Source organism: Pleurodeles waltl, chromosome 5 (genome assembly GCF_031143425.1).
Source record: "Pleurodeles waltl isolate 20211129_DDA chromosome 5, aPleWal1.hap1.20221129, whole genome shotgun sequence".
NCBI classification, from domain to species: domain Eukaryota; kingdom Metazoa; phylum Chordata; class Amphibia; order Caudata; family Salamandridae; genus Pleurodeles; species Pleurodeles waltl.
In genome coordinates this window covers 159647530-159661416 of record NC_090444.1, presented here as the reverse complement: position 1 = coordinate 159661416, position 13887 = coordinate 159647530, and the positions used below count along the sequence as shown (strand labels likewise).

The 13887-nt window shown below is 44.7% G+C and overlaps 1 protein-coding gene across 2 annotated transcripts in view; it reads left to right on the top strand.

Moving 5' to 3' along the window:
* Positions 1-13887, top strand: part of MIA3 (MIA SH3 domain ER export factor 3) — a 441987-nt gene that overhangs the window by 175933 nt on the left and 252167 nt on the right. For both annotated transcript variants that reach the window (XM_069233852.1, XM_069233851.1), the window contains exon 10: positions 9046-9067. In XM_069233852.1, the coding sequence (XP_069089953.1) occupies positions 9046-9067 (22 nt within the window). The remainder of the gene's footprint in view (positions 1-9045; positions 9068-13887) is intronic.

Genomic DNA, 13887 nt, shown 5'->3' with positions numbered 1-13887 from the left:
ACATTATTCAGTTCTCCATGCTTTACTTTTGCACACACACCGTCTTGATGAATAATGCAGATGCTAATTCGGGCTTGTTTTGACCATAAAACCACACCAGAGCAGTTATGCAGTGTAATGTTATCAGTGATTGCTGCTCTGCTTCTCTGACCTGGTGCCTAATAGGATGTTTCAGGCTAGCTAAGGATGCTTTTCTCTCAATGTGTGGCCATTGGTAGTGGACGAAATCAATTCAGGGCAGCAAGAAGGCATGCTGTGTGGCTCTACCATTCATCCTTATGTGAGGGTGCAATTCAGAATTCCACGCTACAAGGAGGTGACCACCATCAGGCACAAAACCAGTTGTTTAAAGCCTGTCTCTTGCTGGGCACGCCTGACCTGATGTTGAAGCGTTTCTAAAACCCTTACCATGTTTTATGAGTCCTGCTGAATATTTGTAATGCGATATATGTATGTACCCCTAATAAATACAGTCAAGCCATCTTTCCCTTGTTTTGACACCCATTTTCCTGTTCTTAGGCCCTCAGATGCACAGAGCGGATCTACCACGTGGTGATCAGCAGTAAATCTTCTCTTACATTCACAAATTAGCTTAATTGGTGCACGACTGCCACATAGTCGGTTATTCTGTCCAATAAATTTATGGCACCAATGGAAATGCGTACATTAGTAGTTTTGGTGAGCGTGCGTAACTCAAATAATCAAAAGTATACCTTTCAGCAGGGGACATATCCTGTTGTTACTGAATTCCCGGCTAATAGGTGTGCAGATTGAGAGCCTGTGAAATTAAAAAAAATAATAATATTTCCTTAAGTAACTGCAAATCTCAACATGTTTGTGCTATTATGCAAATGTATTTGTGTGTTTATTTTATTATATTTGGCCATCAGCTGTGCAAAAACTGATATAGGCATAAATGTATGATTGCACCTTTACTTGTTAAATAAATGTGGAAATGTTACTGTTTCATTTATACACAGGGTAAAAAATAAATATGGATAAATACTGATAAGATGAGTAATTATTATGGATAAATACAGATGGCAATGTTAAAAAAAAGAAACACCATAAAACCGGGAGGCCTAATTAAGGTTGTGCCAACAGCAGCACCCTTCCCATCTTGCTCCAGCCGTGTCCCTGCCTGTTAGTTTGGGTCTGATTTTCAGAGAGGTCCCCATGGCCTGAGGGAGCAGAGGGGGCCCCGGGCCTGACGGAGCAGTACGAGCCCCAGACAGGAGTGAACAGGAACGCACGAACACAAACTATGAGGGAACAGTAACAGCCTGACATGAGGGAGAAAGGTCAGCCTCGACATATATTTTCTTCTTTGTGTACCAGTCACTTTACTGCAGATGTCACATAACCCTGTCCAGAACCACTGGCTCGTAGGGAACAGGACAACCAATGTAAAACTTGAAAGCGACAACCTACCTCCCATTTCCCTCCCCACCCACGTCGGACCCTTTACCCCACTTGTTCTCCACTTCACTGTTTCTAAGATAAAATAAACAAAGCAGCATGCATTTACTTGTGTGCACTTCTTAGTAAACCCAGTTAAAATGAACTAAACTGCTGTACAGAATGGGTCTCTTCACCAGAGAGAACACCATGTGAGCAGGTGGGACGAGTTCAAACAAATATTTGTCTAAAGTTAAGCACAAATAGTACCAGCAAGCATCATCAAATTATTTGAACATGACAATTGAGGGCCTACAATGCACCTCAGAGGGCAGAGGGAAAACATCTGTGTGTTTTTTTTTTTTTTTTTTTATCATATTTTGCACACCAATCCCCCATGCCCTGCTTCTACTGCTCTGAGAGGTGTTATGTCCCAAGACAAGGTAAAAAAAAAATCTCTGCTCACCCTGGCACAACACTAAAACGCTTTTCAGATAGGAATGCAACAACTAAAACACTGCTAACCACTCACTTCATTATATTGTCGTATGCTACTCAACGCGAAAATGTGATTTGTCGCCCCACATGGGAGTAAGAGAGCTGTATCAATAGTACAATACAACTATAGAATTACTTTCTAAAATATACCAGTGTAGAAGTCTGGTAAACTGGACCTAATTAGAGATGTTACATATGATTAGGCATATTCCTAAAGCAAAATTAGTCACAGTAGAAACCCAGGTAATCCGATTGACAAAAGGTATGACTTTTCTGTGTAAGGCAGATAAAGAGAAGGAATTCAAAAATTTACGCCAGCCTTTAGCATACACCTTACCTTTTCAGGCTGTGGCTGCAAGCAGCGTGTGACGAGCAGGCTGCGGGCAGATACGGCGTCGGAGAAATCGGCAGAGTGGGCTGGCTGCAAGCAGCGTGTGAAAATTAGGCTGTAGGAGGTGAAAGTAGCTGGAAGCTTGCCAAAAGTCTCCCTAAAAGTCAGATGTGAACCTGTCCTTTAAAAAAGCCTTTTCTTCCCACCAGTGCCATTGTTTCATCACAGTGGCTCCGGTAAACACAGAAGAGGGCCCCTGGAGCGGTAGCAGGCCCAGTGAAGCTGTTAATGCGCATGCTCCAGCTGCCCTCTTTTGTGTTTATGGACCCTCTTGTTGACCCGCGGACTTGTGGTGTGGTTACCATAAGAAACACAAGTCTTGTGTTTTTATGGTAACTACACCGTGAAGTCCACTGGCTGCCGAAAAAGGGCTGCTGGTGGTCTGCGGGCTGCACTTCAAGTACACGGATGTAAGGGAACACTGTATCGCACCGATAGTAGCATGTGACAGGTGATCTGTGCATTGAGGGGTTGTGTTAGCCCTGATGGATGCTTTTTTAATATTCAACACTGTCTGCTTAAAAGCGGGCTGCCCATAGATCCCCCCTCCTCACCCCCCCCAAGACTAAGGGCCTGATTATGAACCTGGCGGTCTAATGACTGCCAGGTCTGCGGATGGCTGGCTGAGCGTCATATTATGACCACGGCGGAAGTGCCATGGTCGGACCGCCAGCACCTCCAGGAATAGTCGTCCCGGTGGTCTTAATCCACCAGGCAGCGCTGCAGGCAATGCCGCCCTGGGGATTACAGCTTTGTTCTCCACCAGCGATTTCATGGCAGTTTCACCGCCATGAAAAGACTGACGGAGAAGCGTACGGTGGGGGGGCCTGCACTGCTAATGCACTCGGCATGGGCAGTGTAGGGGACCCCTGGCCAGACCCATCGCAGAATTCATTGTCTGCTTCTGACGCATTACCGGCTAGCTAGATTATGAGCCAGCGACAATGCTGTAGGGTGTTACCCCTGGCGGGCGGAAACTCAGAATGGGCCTAGCGGGGAGGCAGCTGCAGTGGCGGCAATCTCCCCTTCTGAAGTTCGGTGGACGGTGAAAACCGTCTGCCAAACTCATAATGAGCCCCTAAGTCTTTAGCGAAGCTATCCTTTATTTGCTTGTTCAAAGAAAAGCTCCTTATACAATGCAGCTAAATGTTAAGGTGTATGTCCTCCTCTGAATCTGCACTTTGCTATCTCCCAGATGAACTATTAAATATGCTGGCCTCTTGAAAGCAGGTTACCCTGTCTTGCTAGTGTCCAGTCCAGCCTTCAGTAGTTTGCTCAAAATTTCTGCATGCTTTTATTGATTACTCTTTATCAAGCAAATGGTCTAAAATAATAACTAAACAGCATTCTTCTTCTGAGATGGATTTAGAAAGTCAATTTATTGATGCTCGGGCCCTTTGTGTGTTTAATATATTAGACTTCCTGATAAGTTTCTAAAGAACATCATAAAGGTGTTAATGCACAACTGTAACTTAGGCCACATTCCAGATTGTTTTTGCATATTTGTAAAGTCCACTAAAACCACAGAAGTTCTGTGCCGCTGTAGTTTGCATATTAAGAGAACAAGGGGTGAAGGTGGATTAGCCAGAGCTGGAAAAAAAGCTGCATTTTCAGATGCTCTCTAAATCTAATATTGGGGGCCATTCTTTGACACTCCTGATAGGCCGAACTCCAGAAGGGCACAATATAGATGGAAAGAAATTGGGCAACACATCTGGACGTTAGGAATCTGCTGCAACACATATGGTTATGGGTGCTGGGACAAAGATATGCTTCAAGATTAAAAACAGGGCAATGCTAGAGGCAGCAGTATGGATGATGCAAATACTTTTTAAAAGATCTTATTACATAGAGGTGAGCAAGGAGAGGACCTACGTTGGAGAATCTGATTGTGAATGTTATGAAATGTGCCACATGGTTTTGAAGTGCATAAAACTGGTTGAGTAGAGCTGCATTGATTCCAAGTTTGGTGCTATTGAAGTAATCAAGGCAAGATCCTATTATCATAGCTACTGCATGTACATCTGCCATCTGTGGTCAGGAACTGGACAAATTTCCATAATTATAAAGATGAAACTTACAAGAAGACACCACGAAGGGGACATTTGGAGTTTAGCGTCAAGTTAAATTCCAAGACTTTCATCTGAAGCGGAGGGCCGAGGCAGACGCCACATTCCATAGGCCAGACAGAAGTGACTGTTATTGCAGAAAATACTCTTTTCCATTGTATCTGTGTTGAGATTTAATGATCAGCCGTTCACCTAGTTTTTGATTTTAAGGAGACAGTACTAGAGTGTAAATTTGTTGATGGAAGAGCTGGACAGGTTAAACAAAATCTGTTTTCGGCATAAGAGTAGAAATGTACATCAAAGGAGTGGAAGAGGCCAATAGACGCATGTAAAGATTAAGCAGATAAGGAGGTAGTGTAGAGGCTGAATCGGCAACACAGCAACAGGCTATGAGAGGCAATGAAAAATTGTCCAAGTATAGATTCTGTGGGTAAAAGGGAGCAGAAACAAGATTAGACTGTACCACCGTTGCCTGCTTTCTGTTCTTTGTGTACATTTATTGTGATCACCAGTGAAATGCTGCTGGAGAAGTAGCACATTGGCACTGCTGCCGTTAGAGGCAAGAGAGCGATTGTCAGAGCTGGCCGTGTGGACAAGCTCTTAAGGCGAAAGTCGTTCTGGGTCATCAGCAAGTTGTGTGTTTCAAGGGAATGGGAGTGTTTTGGTTATTTGGGTTTCAAAGTTTTTGCCACCGCAGGTAAGAGTTATAGGGAAATAGTTTGCTGGATTTTTAAGGTCGAAAAAAAGTTTTTTTTTCAGAAGAGGAATAATCATGCCCCATTTAACTTAATCTGGAACTAGTCGAGATAGCACAGACATTTAGTATATTAAGGACAAAAGAACCCAGAACGTCCTTGATGTATATGTAGAAAAGAACAGAGAAAGCTTCTAATGGGGACCTAACTAACAGTTATCAAGAACGTTGATTAAGATATCACACAGCTGAAGTCAAGGACAGGCAACATTGCAGTAAGTCAGGAGGACTCCTCTATTTATTTTATTTTTTTAAATAATGAGGTCTCTGATGTTACTGCTTTTGGATGGAATATAACAAGCTGTTTCACCACAGACGGGTTGGAGCTTGAGCTTGGAAATTAACCACTGCATTCCCTTCATATAACTTGCTGACACTATATTGCATGTTAACTAACACTGACCATTGGTAATGGGGAACTCTCAAGAGAAGACTCATATATTTGACAAGTGGGGCTGATCTTTGACTAGTCAAGTTGTGGTGAATGGAATCTGGGCAGTGAAGGTTAACAAATCTTCAGCCTTCATAAAAGCATTCAAAGGTATTTCTTTAAGCAAGTTTGCAACTGACAAGATGCAGATGTCTGGCAGTTTTGTGACTGACAGAAGAAAACTTGTTGTGTCCAGAATCACTTTGAGAATAATATTGTCCATATAAAGCACTAGACATCAATCAATATTAGAGGACAAAAACATGTTAAGGATGCTACACTCATATGTTTCCTTAAAAGTTGTAGATTTAACCCAAAGATCTATTTAAAACAGACTCCAGTATTGAAGCGTGTGAACACTGGCAAAATAATAGGGTATTCAGATATGAGTGATTCTTAAGGGGGAATATTTATAAGCACCAATAATTTTTCAGTTGATGCAAACTACAGGCCTCGATTTGAAGTGGCTGAAGAAAGGGGAGATAAGGTACAACAAATATTTTCTTCATGTAAATGTTGTACATATACATCATCATAACAAAATTGCCAAAACAGAAACCTATCAGTTGAATTAATTAAAATCTGTGATGTACAGAGGAGATTAATGGTTTTGAAATAACATGAATAACAATGTAGAAGTGCAAGTAGACTAGGAAAAAGTTGAGATGGGCCTTGCATTTACTGTTAGCATTGACAGTTGTCATGATTATCTTGTAGGTTTATATGAGCTCCCTTAAGTGGTCTGTCTGCTGATCTTTGTTGAACTGTGGCCTTGATCTAGGGCATTAACCCAGGAGTTCTTATTGCCTGTGTTCATTCTTTGCATAGCTAACACACATTAGCAAGAACACCATTTGTCAGTAGAAAAACCACATGTAGGAAGCTGGCTATCTATTTAAGGGCACTCTATGCAGATAGTACAGGCGACCCTTACTGGCTGGCAGAGGTTAAAGAAATAACCCTAAATGCTCTTTTATATGGTGGCAAGCAGTTTAGGCTTATCAGAGAGTAGTGCTAAGCATTTGTTGAACACACAGAGTCAATAAATGTGACACACGTGACCATTTTTAGAAATATGACATAGATTTTAAGATTAATTTGCACACCAAGATCTTAAGATCAGGTATGTACTTTTCGGGTTAGCAATATTTCAAACCTTAGAAAGTACAGCTGTCAAATTTGAGGCATGATCCTCGAAGGCAGTAATGTTATCCTGTGGAGAAAACATACTACACAAGGTGACAGGACTGTTTTTCTGGATTTAAAGCAAGTAGTGCTTAAGGTCTCTAGAACCACCAGCAGTCTCAGGTTACCTGTCTTGGTGTGTCCGTTTGCAGAGTTGCTCGTAGCGGTGGTCGCCTCGGATGCTACGGGTTGTAGTCAATGGGATCAGTTCCTAGAAGAAAAGGGCTGCAAGTGGTGACTCTGTGACCAATCCGGCTGAACCCAATGGAAGGCTCAGTTTTTAAGGGTCTCTAGGGCCATGGGGGACGTGTCGATTGACTCAGGCTGTGGGGTTTAGACGCAAAGGTGTTTTGTCTAGCGGATCGCTGGCGTTAGAGGCTCTCACTTCTTGGGGTCGACTTGGTGATGGGGAAAACAAGACAGCAGGGCCACTCTCTGTGCTGACCTTGATGATGCTGATGCCCCTAGTCAGTAAGTTGGTTTTGTCAGTGTTTGTGTCCGAATTTGACACTAAATAAGCCTTGGCACTTGCAACTGGCTGGGGTACTCTGGGTATTGGGGCATTGAGGCTCCAAGAAGGCTCAGCATCTCTAAGACAGGCTACATCGACCGGGCTGCTTTCCTGGACACTTGGGATCCTCTTCCTGGTGAGTTGCTCCCTCAGTGGCCCGATGGTCAGCAAAATGGAGAACCGGACAGTCACGGTTGGTGCCTGCTGGTGCAGGGAAGTGGCTCCTCCCCTCAAAGGGAGATGCTGACTGAGGAGTGAAATGCCGACAGTCCTTTAAGGCTCTGGGTGGCTGCACAGTTGCAGGACGAGTCGGGTATTTGCAATTGTTCGGTCAGGAGCAGGTAGGCAGGGTTCTGTGCCAAGTCCGCTGCCAGTCCTCAGTTTTTGGTCTTCAGCTCCGTCCGTTTTGTAGTCAGGCAAATCAGAGTTCCTGGTGTAGGGGGCCACCTAAATACTCAATTTAGAGGTGTTTAAGGGAGTGTAGGGCAGTAGCCAATGGGCTACACACCCCTGGGGTGATTACACCCCACATATGACCACTTCTTGTGGGGCGTGGGCATAACCTTGTCCCAGAATTCCTACTTCCACCAAAACCAAGATGGCGGACCCCTTTCTTTGTGAAACACATTGGGCTGCCCACCTTACGGGTGTGACTATAGCCTGGTAGTGGAACATGCCTCCTTGCGTACCTAATTTCCCATCTGTCCTGGTGCCAAATGGGCCTGACGGCAGGGTTGACATTCACCAAGTCTGGGGGAAGCCATTGTCACATATTAAAGGCGGCAGAGGCGTTGAAGTCTCTGGCCTTGGTATGCTGATTTACTAGCCATCCTGCTGCTGGAGGTGATATAACCTTCCTCCAGAGCAGGCATTGTTTCTGGCCTCTGAGAGTGGGGATCAGAAACTAGTTTGGTGGTGTGAGGCTGGTTGATACCAGTCAGCCAGCATACTAGAGGACTAGTAAGTTTCAGGGGGGATCGCTGAGGTGCCCTCTGGGTGCATGGCATAATAAATCTAATACTGGCATCAGAATGGGTTTATTAAGATGAGGTGTTTATACCAAACACCCTAGGTTTCAGTGAAGCCATTATGTAGCTGGGTAACTCGTGATGACAAGTGCCCCGTACTTACCTTAAGATGGCTTCCTTGTTCACTTGCAATATCTATCATTAGAACAAGACATCACAGGGGCATATCTGCTCACGCAGATATGCCCTCATGTTATAATGCACCCTTCTTTAGGGCTCTTAAGGCCTGCTGTAGGGGTGACTTACATATAAGACATGCAGTGTATTTGGAAATGTGCACACAGGATGTGTGCAATGTCATGTTTTCATAATGGTCTTGCACCATTACACACACACTCTGTGATTGCAGACTGCATGCGTTTTAGTGTGGGCCCATTAGGGTGGCATAATACATGCTGCAGCCCTTAGGGAGCCTTTGTAGTACCCATGCCCCAGGTACCAGGGTTACCATATTCTAGGGAATTACAGCGGTGCTAAAGTCCTTGTCAATTGGGCTAGAATTAGGTATTTTGTTTTTGGGGAAAGAATACCGGCACTGGAGCCTGGTTAGCAGGCTTCAGTGCACTGTCAGAGTCGAAAAACATCTAGCAGTTCAAATAAAGGGAAAAAGAGGGTGAGATATGCAAAGAGAAGTCCAGTCTCCTACACCACATTGCTGTGTTATTTATTTCTCAGTGTTTGTTTGTTTCTTGCTGAAAATATACAGCTAGATCAGTTGTTAAGGTGTTGCTGTGACTTATAACCCAGTGATTGAATCTGTTTCTGTTTTTTTGCCTTTCAGGTCAAAAGTCGTGTTTATCAAGGTAGGACAACTTTTTATTGTTCAACCTTACAATGTTGCCATTTTCAGTAAACACAAACACAGTACTTGCCTCTAGCCTTTGTATAAAAGGGAGCCTCAGAAAGTGGTATTGTTTAGCTATTAAGCACTGTAGGAGGCTGGACTGGCTTGTAGTGAGTACCAAGGGGTACTTGCACCTTGCACCAGGCCCAGTTATCCCTTATTAGTGCATAGGGTGTCTAGCAGCTTAGGCTGATAGATAATGGTAGCTTAGCAGAGCAGCTTAGGCTGAACTAGGAGACGTGTGAAGCTACTACAGTACCACTTAGTGTCATATGCACAATATCATAAGAAAACACAATACACAGTTATACTAAAAATAAAGGTACTTTATTTTTATGACAATATGCCAAAGTATCTTAGAGTGTACCCTCAGTGAGAGGATAGGAAATATACACAAGATATATATACACAATAGCAAAAATATGCAGTATAGTCTCAGAAAACAGTGCAAACAATGTATAGTTACAATAGGATGCAATGGGGAAACATAGGGATAGGGGCAACACAAACCATATACTCCAGAAGTGGAATGCGAACCACGAATGGACCCCAAACCTATGTGACCTTGTAGAGGGTCGCTGGGACTATTAGAAAATAGTGAGAGTTAGAAAAATAACCCTCCCCAAGACCCTGAAAAGTGAGTGCAAAGTGCACCAAAGTTCCCCTAAGGACAAAATAGTCGTGTTAGAGGGAAAATGCAAGGAAAACACAAATCAGCAATGCAACAACGATGGATTCCTGACTGAGGGTACCTGTGGAACAAGGGGACCAAGTCCAAAAGTCACAAGCAACTCGGAGGTGGGCAGATGCCCAAGAAATGCCAGCGGTTGGTGCAAAGAAGCTCTTACTAGGCTGAAGAGCTGTGAATACTGCAGGAACGACAAGGGCTAGAGACTTCCCCTTTGGAGGATGGATCCCCCACGCCTTGGAGAGTCGTGCAGAAGTGTTTTCCCGCCGGATGGACGCCAACAAGCCTTGCTACACGCAAATCGTGCGTTTGGCGTTTTTGGACGCTGCTGGGGCCCAGGAGGGACCAGGAGGTCGCAAATTGGACCTGCAGAGAGAGGGGACGTCGAGCAAGACAAAGAGCCCTCACTGAAGCAGGTAGCACCCGGAGAAGTGCCAGAAACAGGCACTACGAGGATGCGTGAAACGGTGCTCGCCGAAGTTGCACAAAGGAGTCCCACGTCGCCGGAGACCAACTTAGAAAGTCGTGCAATGCAGGTTAGAGTGCCGTGGACCCAGGCTTGACTGTGCACGAAGGATTTCCGCCGGAAGTGCACAGGGGCCGGAGTAGCTTGCAAAATCGCGGTTCCCAGCAATGCAGCCCAGCGAGGTGAGGCAAGGACTTACCTCCACCAAACTTGGGCTGAAGAGTCACTGGACTGTGGGGGGTCACTTGGACAGAGTCGCTGGATTCGAGGGACCTCGCTCGTCGTGCTGAGAGGAGACCCAAGGGACCGGTGATGCAGCTTTTTGGTGCCTGCGGTTGCAGGGGGAAGATTCCGTCGACCCACGGGAGATTTCTTCGGAGCTTCTGGTGCAGAGAGGAGGCAGGCTACCCCCACAGCATGCACAAGCAGGAAAACAGTCGAGAAGGCGGCAGGATCAGCGTTACAGAGTTGCAGTAGTCGTCTTTGCTACTATGTTGCAGGTTTGCAGGCTTCCAGCGCGGTCAGCGGTCGTTTCCTTATCAGAAGGTGAAGAGAGAGATGCAGAGGAACTCGGCTGAGCTCATGCATTCGTTATCTAAAGTTTCCCCAGAGACAGAGACCCTAAATAGCCAGAAAAGAGGGTTTGGCTACCTAGGAGAGAGGAAAGGCTACTAACACCTGAAGGAGCCTATCAGCAGGAGTCTCTGACGTCACCTGGTGGCACTGGCCACTCAGAGCAGTCCAGTGTGCCAGCAGCACCTCTGTTTCCAAGATGGCAGAGGTCTGGAGCACACTGGAGGAGCTCTGGACACCTCCCAGGGGAGGTGCAGGTCAGGGGAGTGGTCACTCCCCTTTCCTTTGTCCAGTTTCGCGCCAGAGCAGGGGCTAAGGGGTCCCTGAACCGGTGTAGACTGGCTTATGCAGAATTGGGCACATCTGTGCCCAAGAAAGCATTTCCAGAGGCTGGGGGAGGCTACTCCTCCCCTGCCTTCACACCATTTTCCAAAGGGAGAGGGTGTCACACCCTCTCTCAGAGGAAGTTCTTTGTTCTGCCATCCTGGGCCAGGCCTGGCTGGACCCCAGGAGGGCAGATGCCTGTCTGAGGGGTTGGCAGCAGCAGCAGCTGCAGTGAAACCCCAGGAAGGGCAGTTTGGCAGTACCAGGGTCTGTGCTACAGACCACTGGGATCATGGGATTGTGCCAACTATGCCAGGATGGCATAGAGGGGGCAATTCCATGATCATAGACATGTTACATGGCCATATTCGGGGTTACCATTGTGAAGCTACATATAGGTAGTGACCTATATGTAGTGCACGTGTGTAATGGTGTCCCCGCACTCACAAAGTTCAGGGAATTGGCTCTGAACAATGTGGGGGCACCTTGGCTAGTGCCAGGGTGCCCTCACACTAAGTAACTTTGCACCTAACCTTTACCAGGTAAAGGTTAGACATATAGGTGACTTATAAGTTACTTAAGTGCAGTGTAAAATGGCTGTGAAATAACGTGGACGTTATTTCACTCAGGCTGCAGTGGCAGGCCTGTGTAAGAATTGTCAGAGCTCCCTATGGGTGGCAAAAGAAATGCTGCAGCCCATAGGGATCTCCTGGAACCCCAATACCCTGGGTACCTCAGTACCATATACTAGGGAATTATAAGGGTGTTCCAGTAAGCCAATGTAAATTGGTAAAAATGGTCACTAGCCTGTCAGTGACAATTTGGAAAGAAATGAGAGAGCATAACCACTGAGGTTCTGGTTAGCAGAGCCTCAGTGAGACAGTTAGGCACCACACAGGGAACATATACATGCACACCTATGAGCACTGGGGCCCTGTGTGACAGGGTCCCAGCGACACATACATATAGGCCACAACCTTATGAGCACTGGGGTCCTGACCAGCAGGGTCCCAGTGACACATAACAAACATACTGAAAACATAGTGCTTTCACTATGAGCACTGGGGCTTAGCCATCAGGATCCCAGTGAGACAGTGAAAACAGTGACAAACACCCTGACATACACTCACAAACAGGCCAAAAGTGGGGGTAACAAGGCTAGAAAGAGGCTACCTTCTCACAAGCACCAGTTCTCTTTTCTTCTAATCAACCAAAGAGCTGTTAGAAAAGAAACATTGCAAAACGTGTACTGTTTCTCTCTGTGGCACCGGATTACTTAAGCAGCCTGGCTCTGGCCCCTAATCAGAAGGGAAGAGAATGGCCGTGCATTTAATTTTTGAGACCAGCCTGATTTGAAGGCTGTTCAGTTTCGGAGGAAACACTATCAATTAAAAGGTGAGTTGTAGTTCTTTTCAGCTCGGTTAATCTTTGGTGTAGAATTGCACAGCGACTGTGTTGGCTATTATATTTGAGCGTTTCTATGTCTGGCATTGAACGATGCTGGATAAATGGCTTATTATGGCTTCTGGCGAATTGTGGGCTTACTACCCCACAACCAGCCCATTTATCAATCTGGTTTCTCATAGGCAGTATACTGACCGGATGTCCATGTTGTTTACCGAGGTAGAACAGATCTGTTACTAAAACCAGTCAGGTTTAGTTTATTAAGATCATCGTTTTTAAACAACAAGCCATTCATTTATTAAATTACATACGTAATCCAGTATATAAAATCAGTTTAAAAGTAAAAAATGAAATTACATGAAATCACCTTCAATATCATCTAAGAGCTTGTTTGCTGTGCATAAACACCTCCCAACAGCGAAATTGACATCTAAAATTTGTATCTGAAATAAAAATTTCACGTCATCAATTTCATGCTTACATCATATTTGAATAAAATGGGCTTTGGAATTCTCCTCATCTGACTTAAAAGTGGATAATTTAATAATAAATGTGCTTTATTACAATTAGCTCCCATGTCACAAATATGTTTGCTCCTGTATTTCTAGCAATAATCAGTTCTGATCAAGTAAAAATGAGATTGGGATTATTGTAATGTTGAAAAGGGTTCATTCTCATCTCTAGGCTTGTATACTATTAAAAGCTGAATATACAGAAACACCTAACCAAGAGTACCCTAAAAACAAGATCCAACTTTTGCAGATTAAATAAGATTATTCACTTTCCCATGAACCACGTTGTGTCAGGGCCTTTATCTCTGACTTTGATTGGTTTAGCGTTGAAGTAGGGATATGTAGATTTATGTGGCGCACACTCCATTGCCAAGGTAGAACAGTTAATATCTGTTGTCCCCATTTTAACTCACTTTTTATTTCCTCTCTACATAAAGTTGTAGTTTTGCATTGATGTGAATTGCTAAGCTTTACCCAAATGCATAAAGTATAAAACCAGGCTAAATAAGACCAGGCTGTTGCATTTACTTCTATTCTTATAGCCAGGACCATTTACGTTTTCAGGAAACCCAGCAAAACGTTTAACCTCTCCTTTCTGTTCAGTCCTATTTATGTTTACCATTCACACAATGAATATCTGGCAATGGGTAGAGGGTTTTAAATCTGCCCCCTTCCAAGTTCCCACAGAATCCCCACATGTGAGTAACCAATGGAAAATTAACCTGACGGACCAATCTGTATTCGATTACACTACTATAAACTCACTACGGGAGTTTATCTGGACCTGAATCTCTAGTAATGAGCAGAGAGGA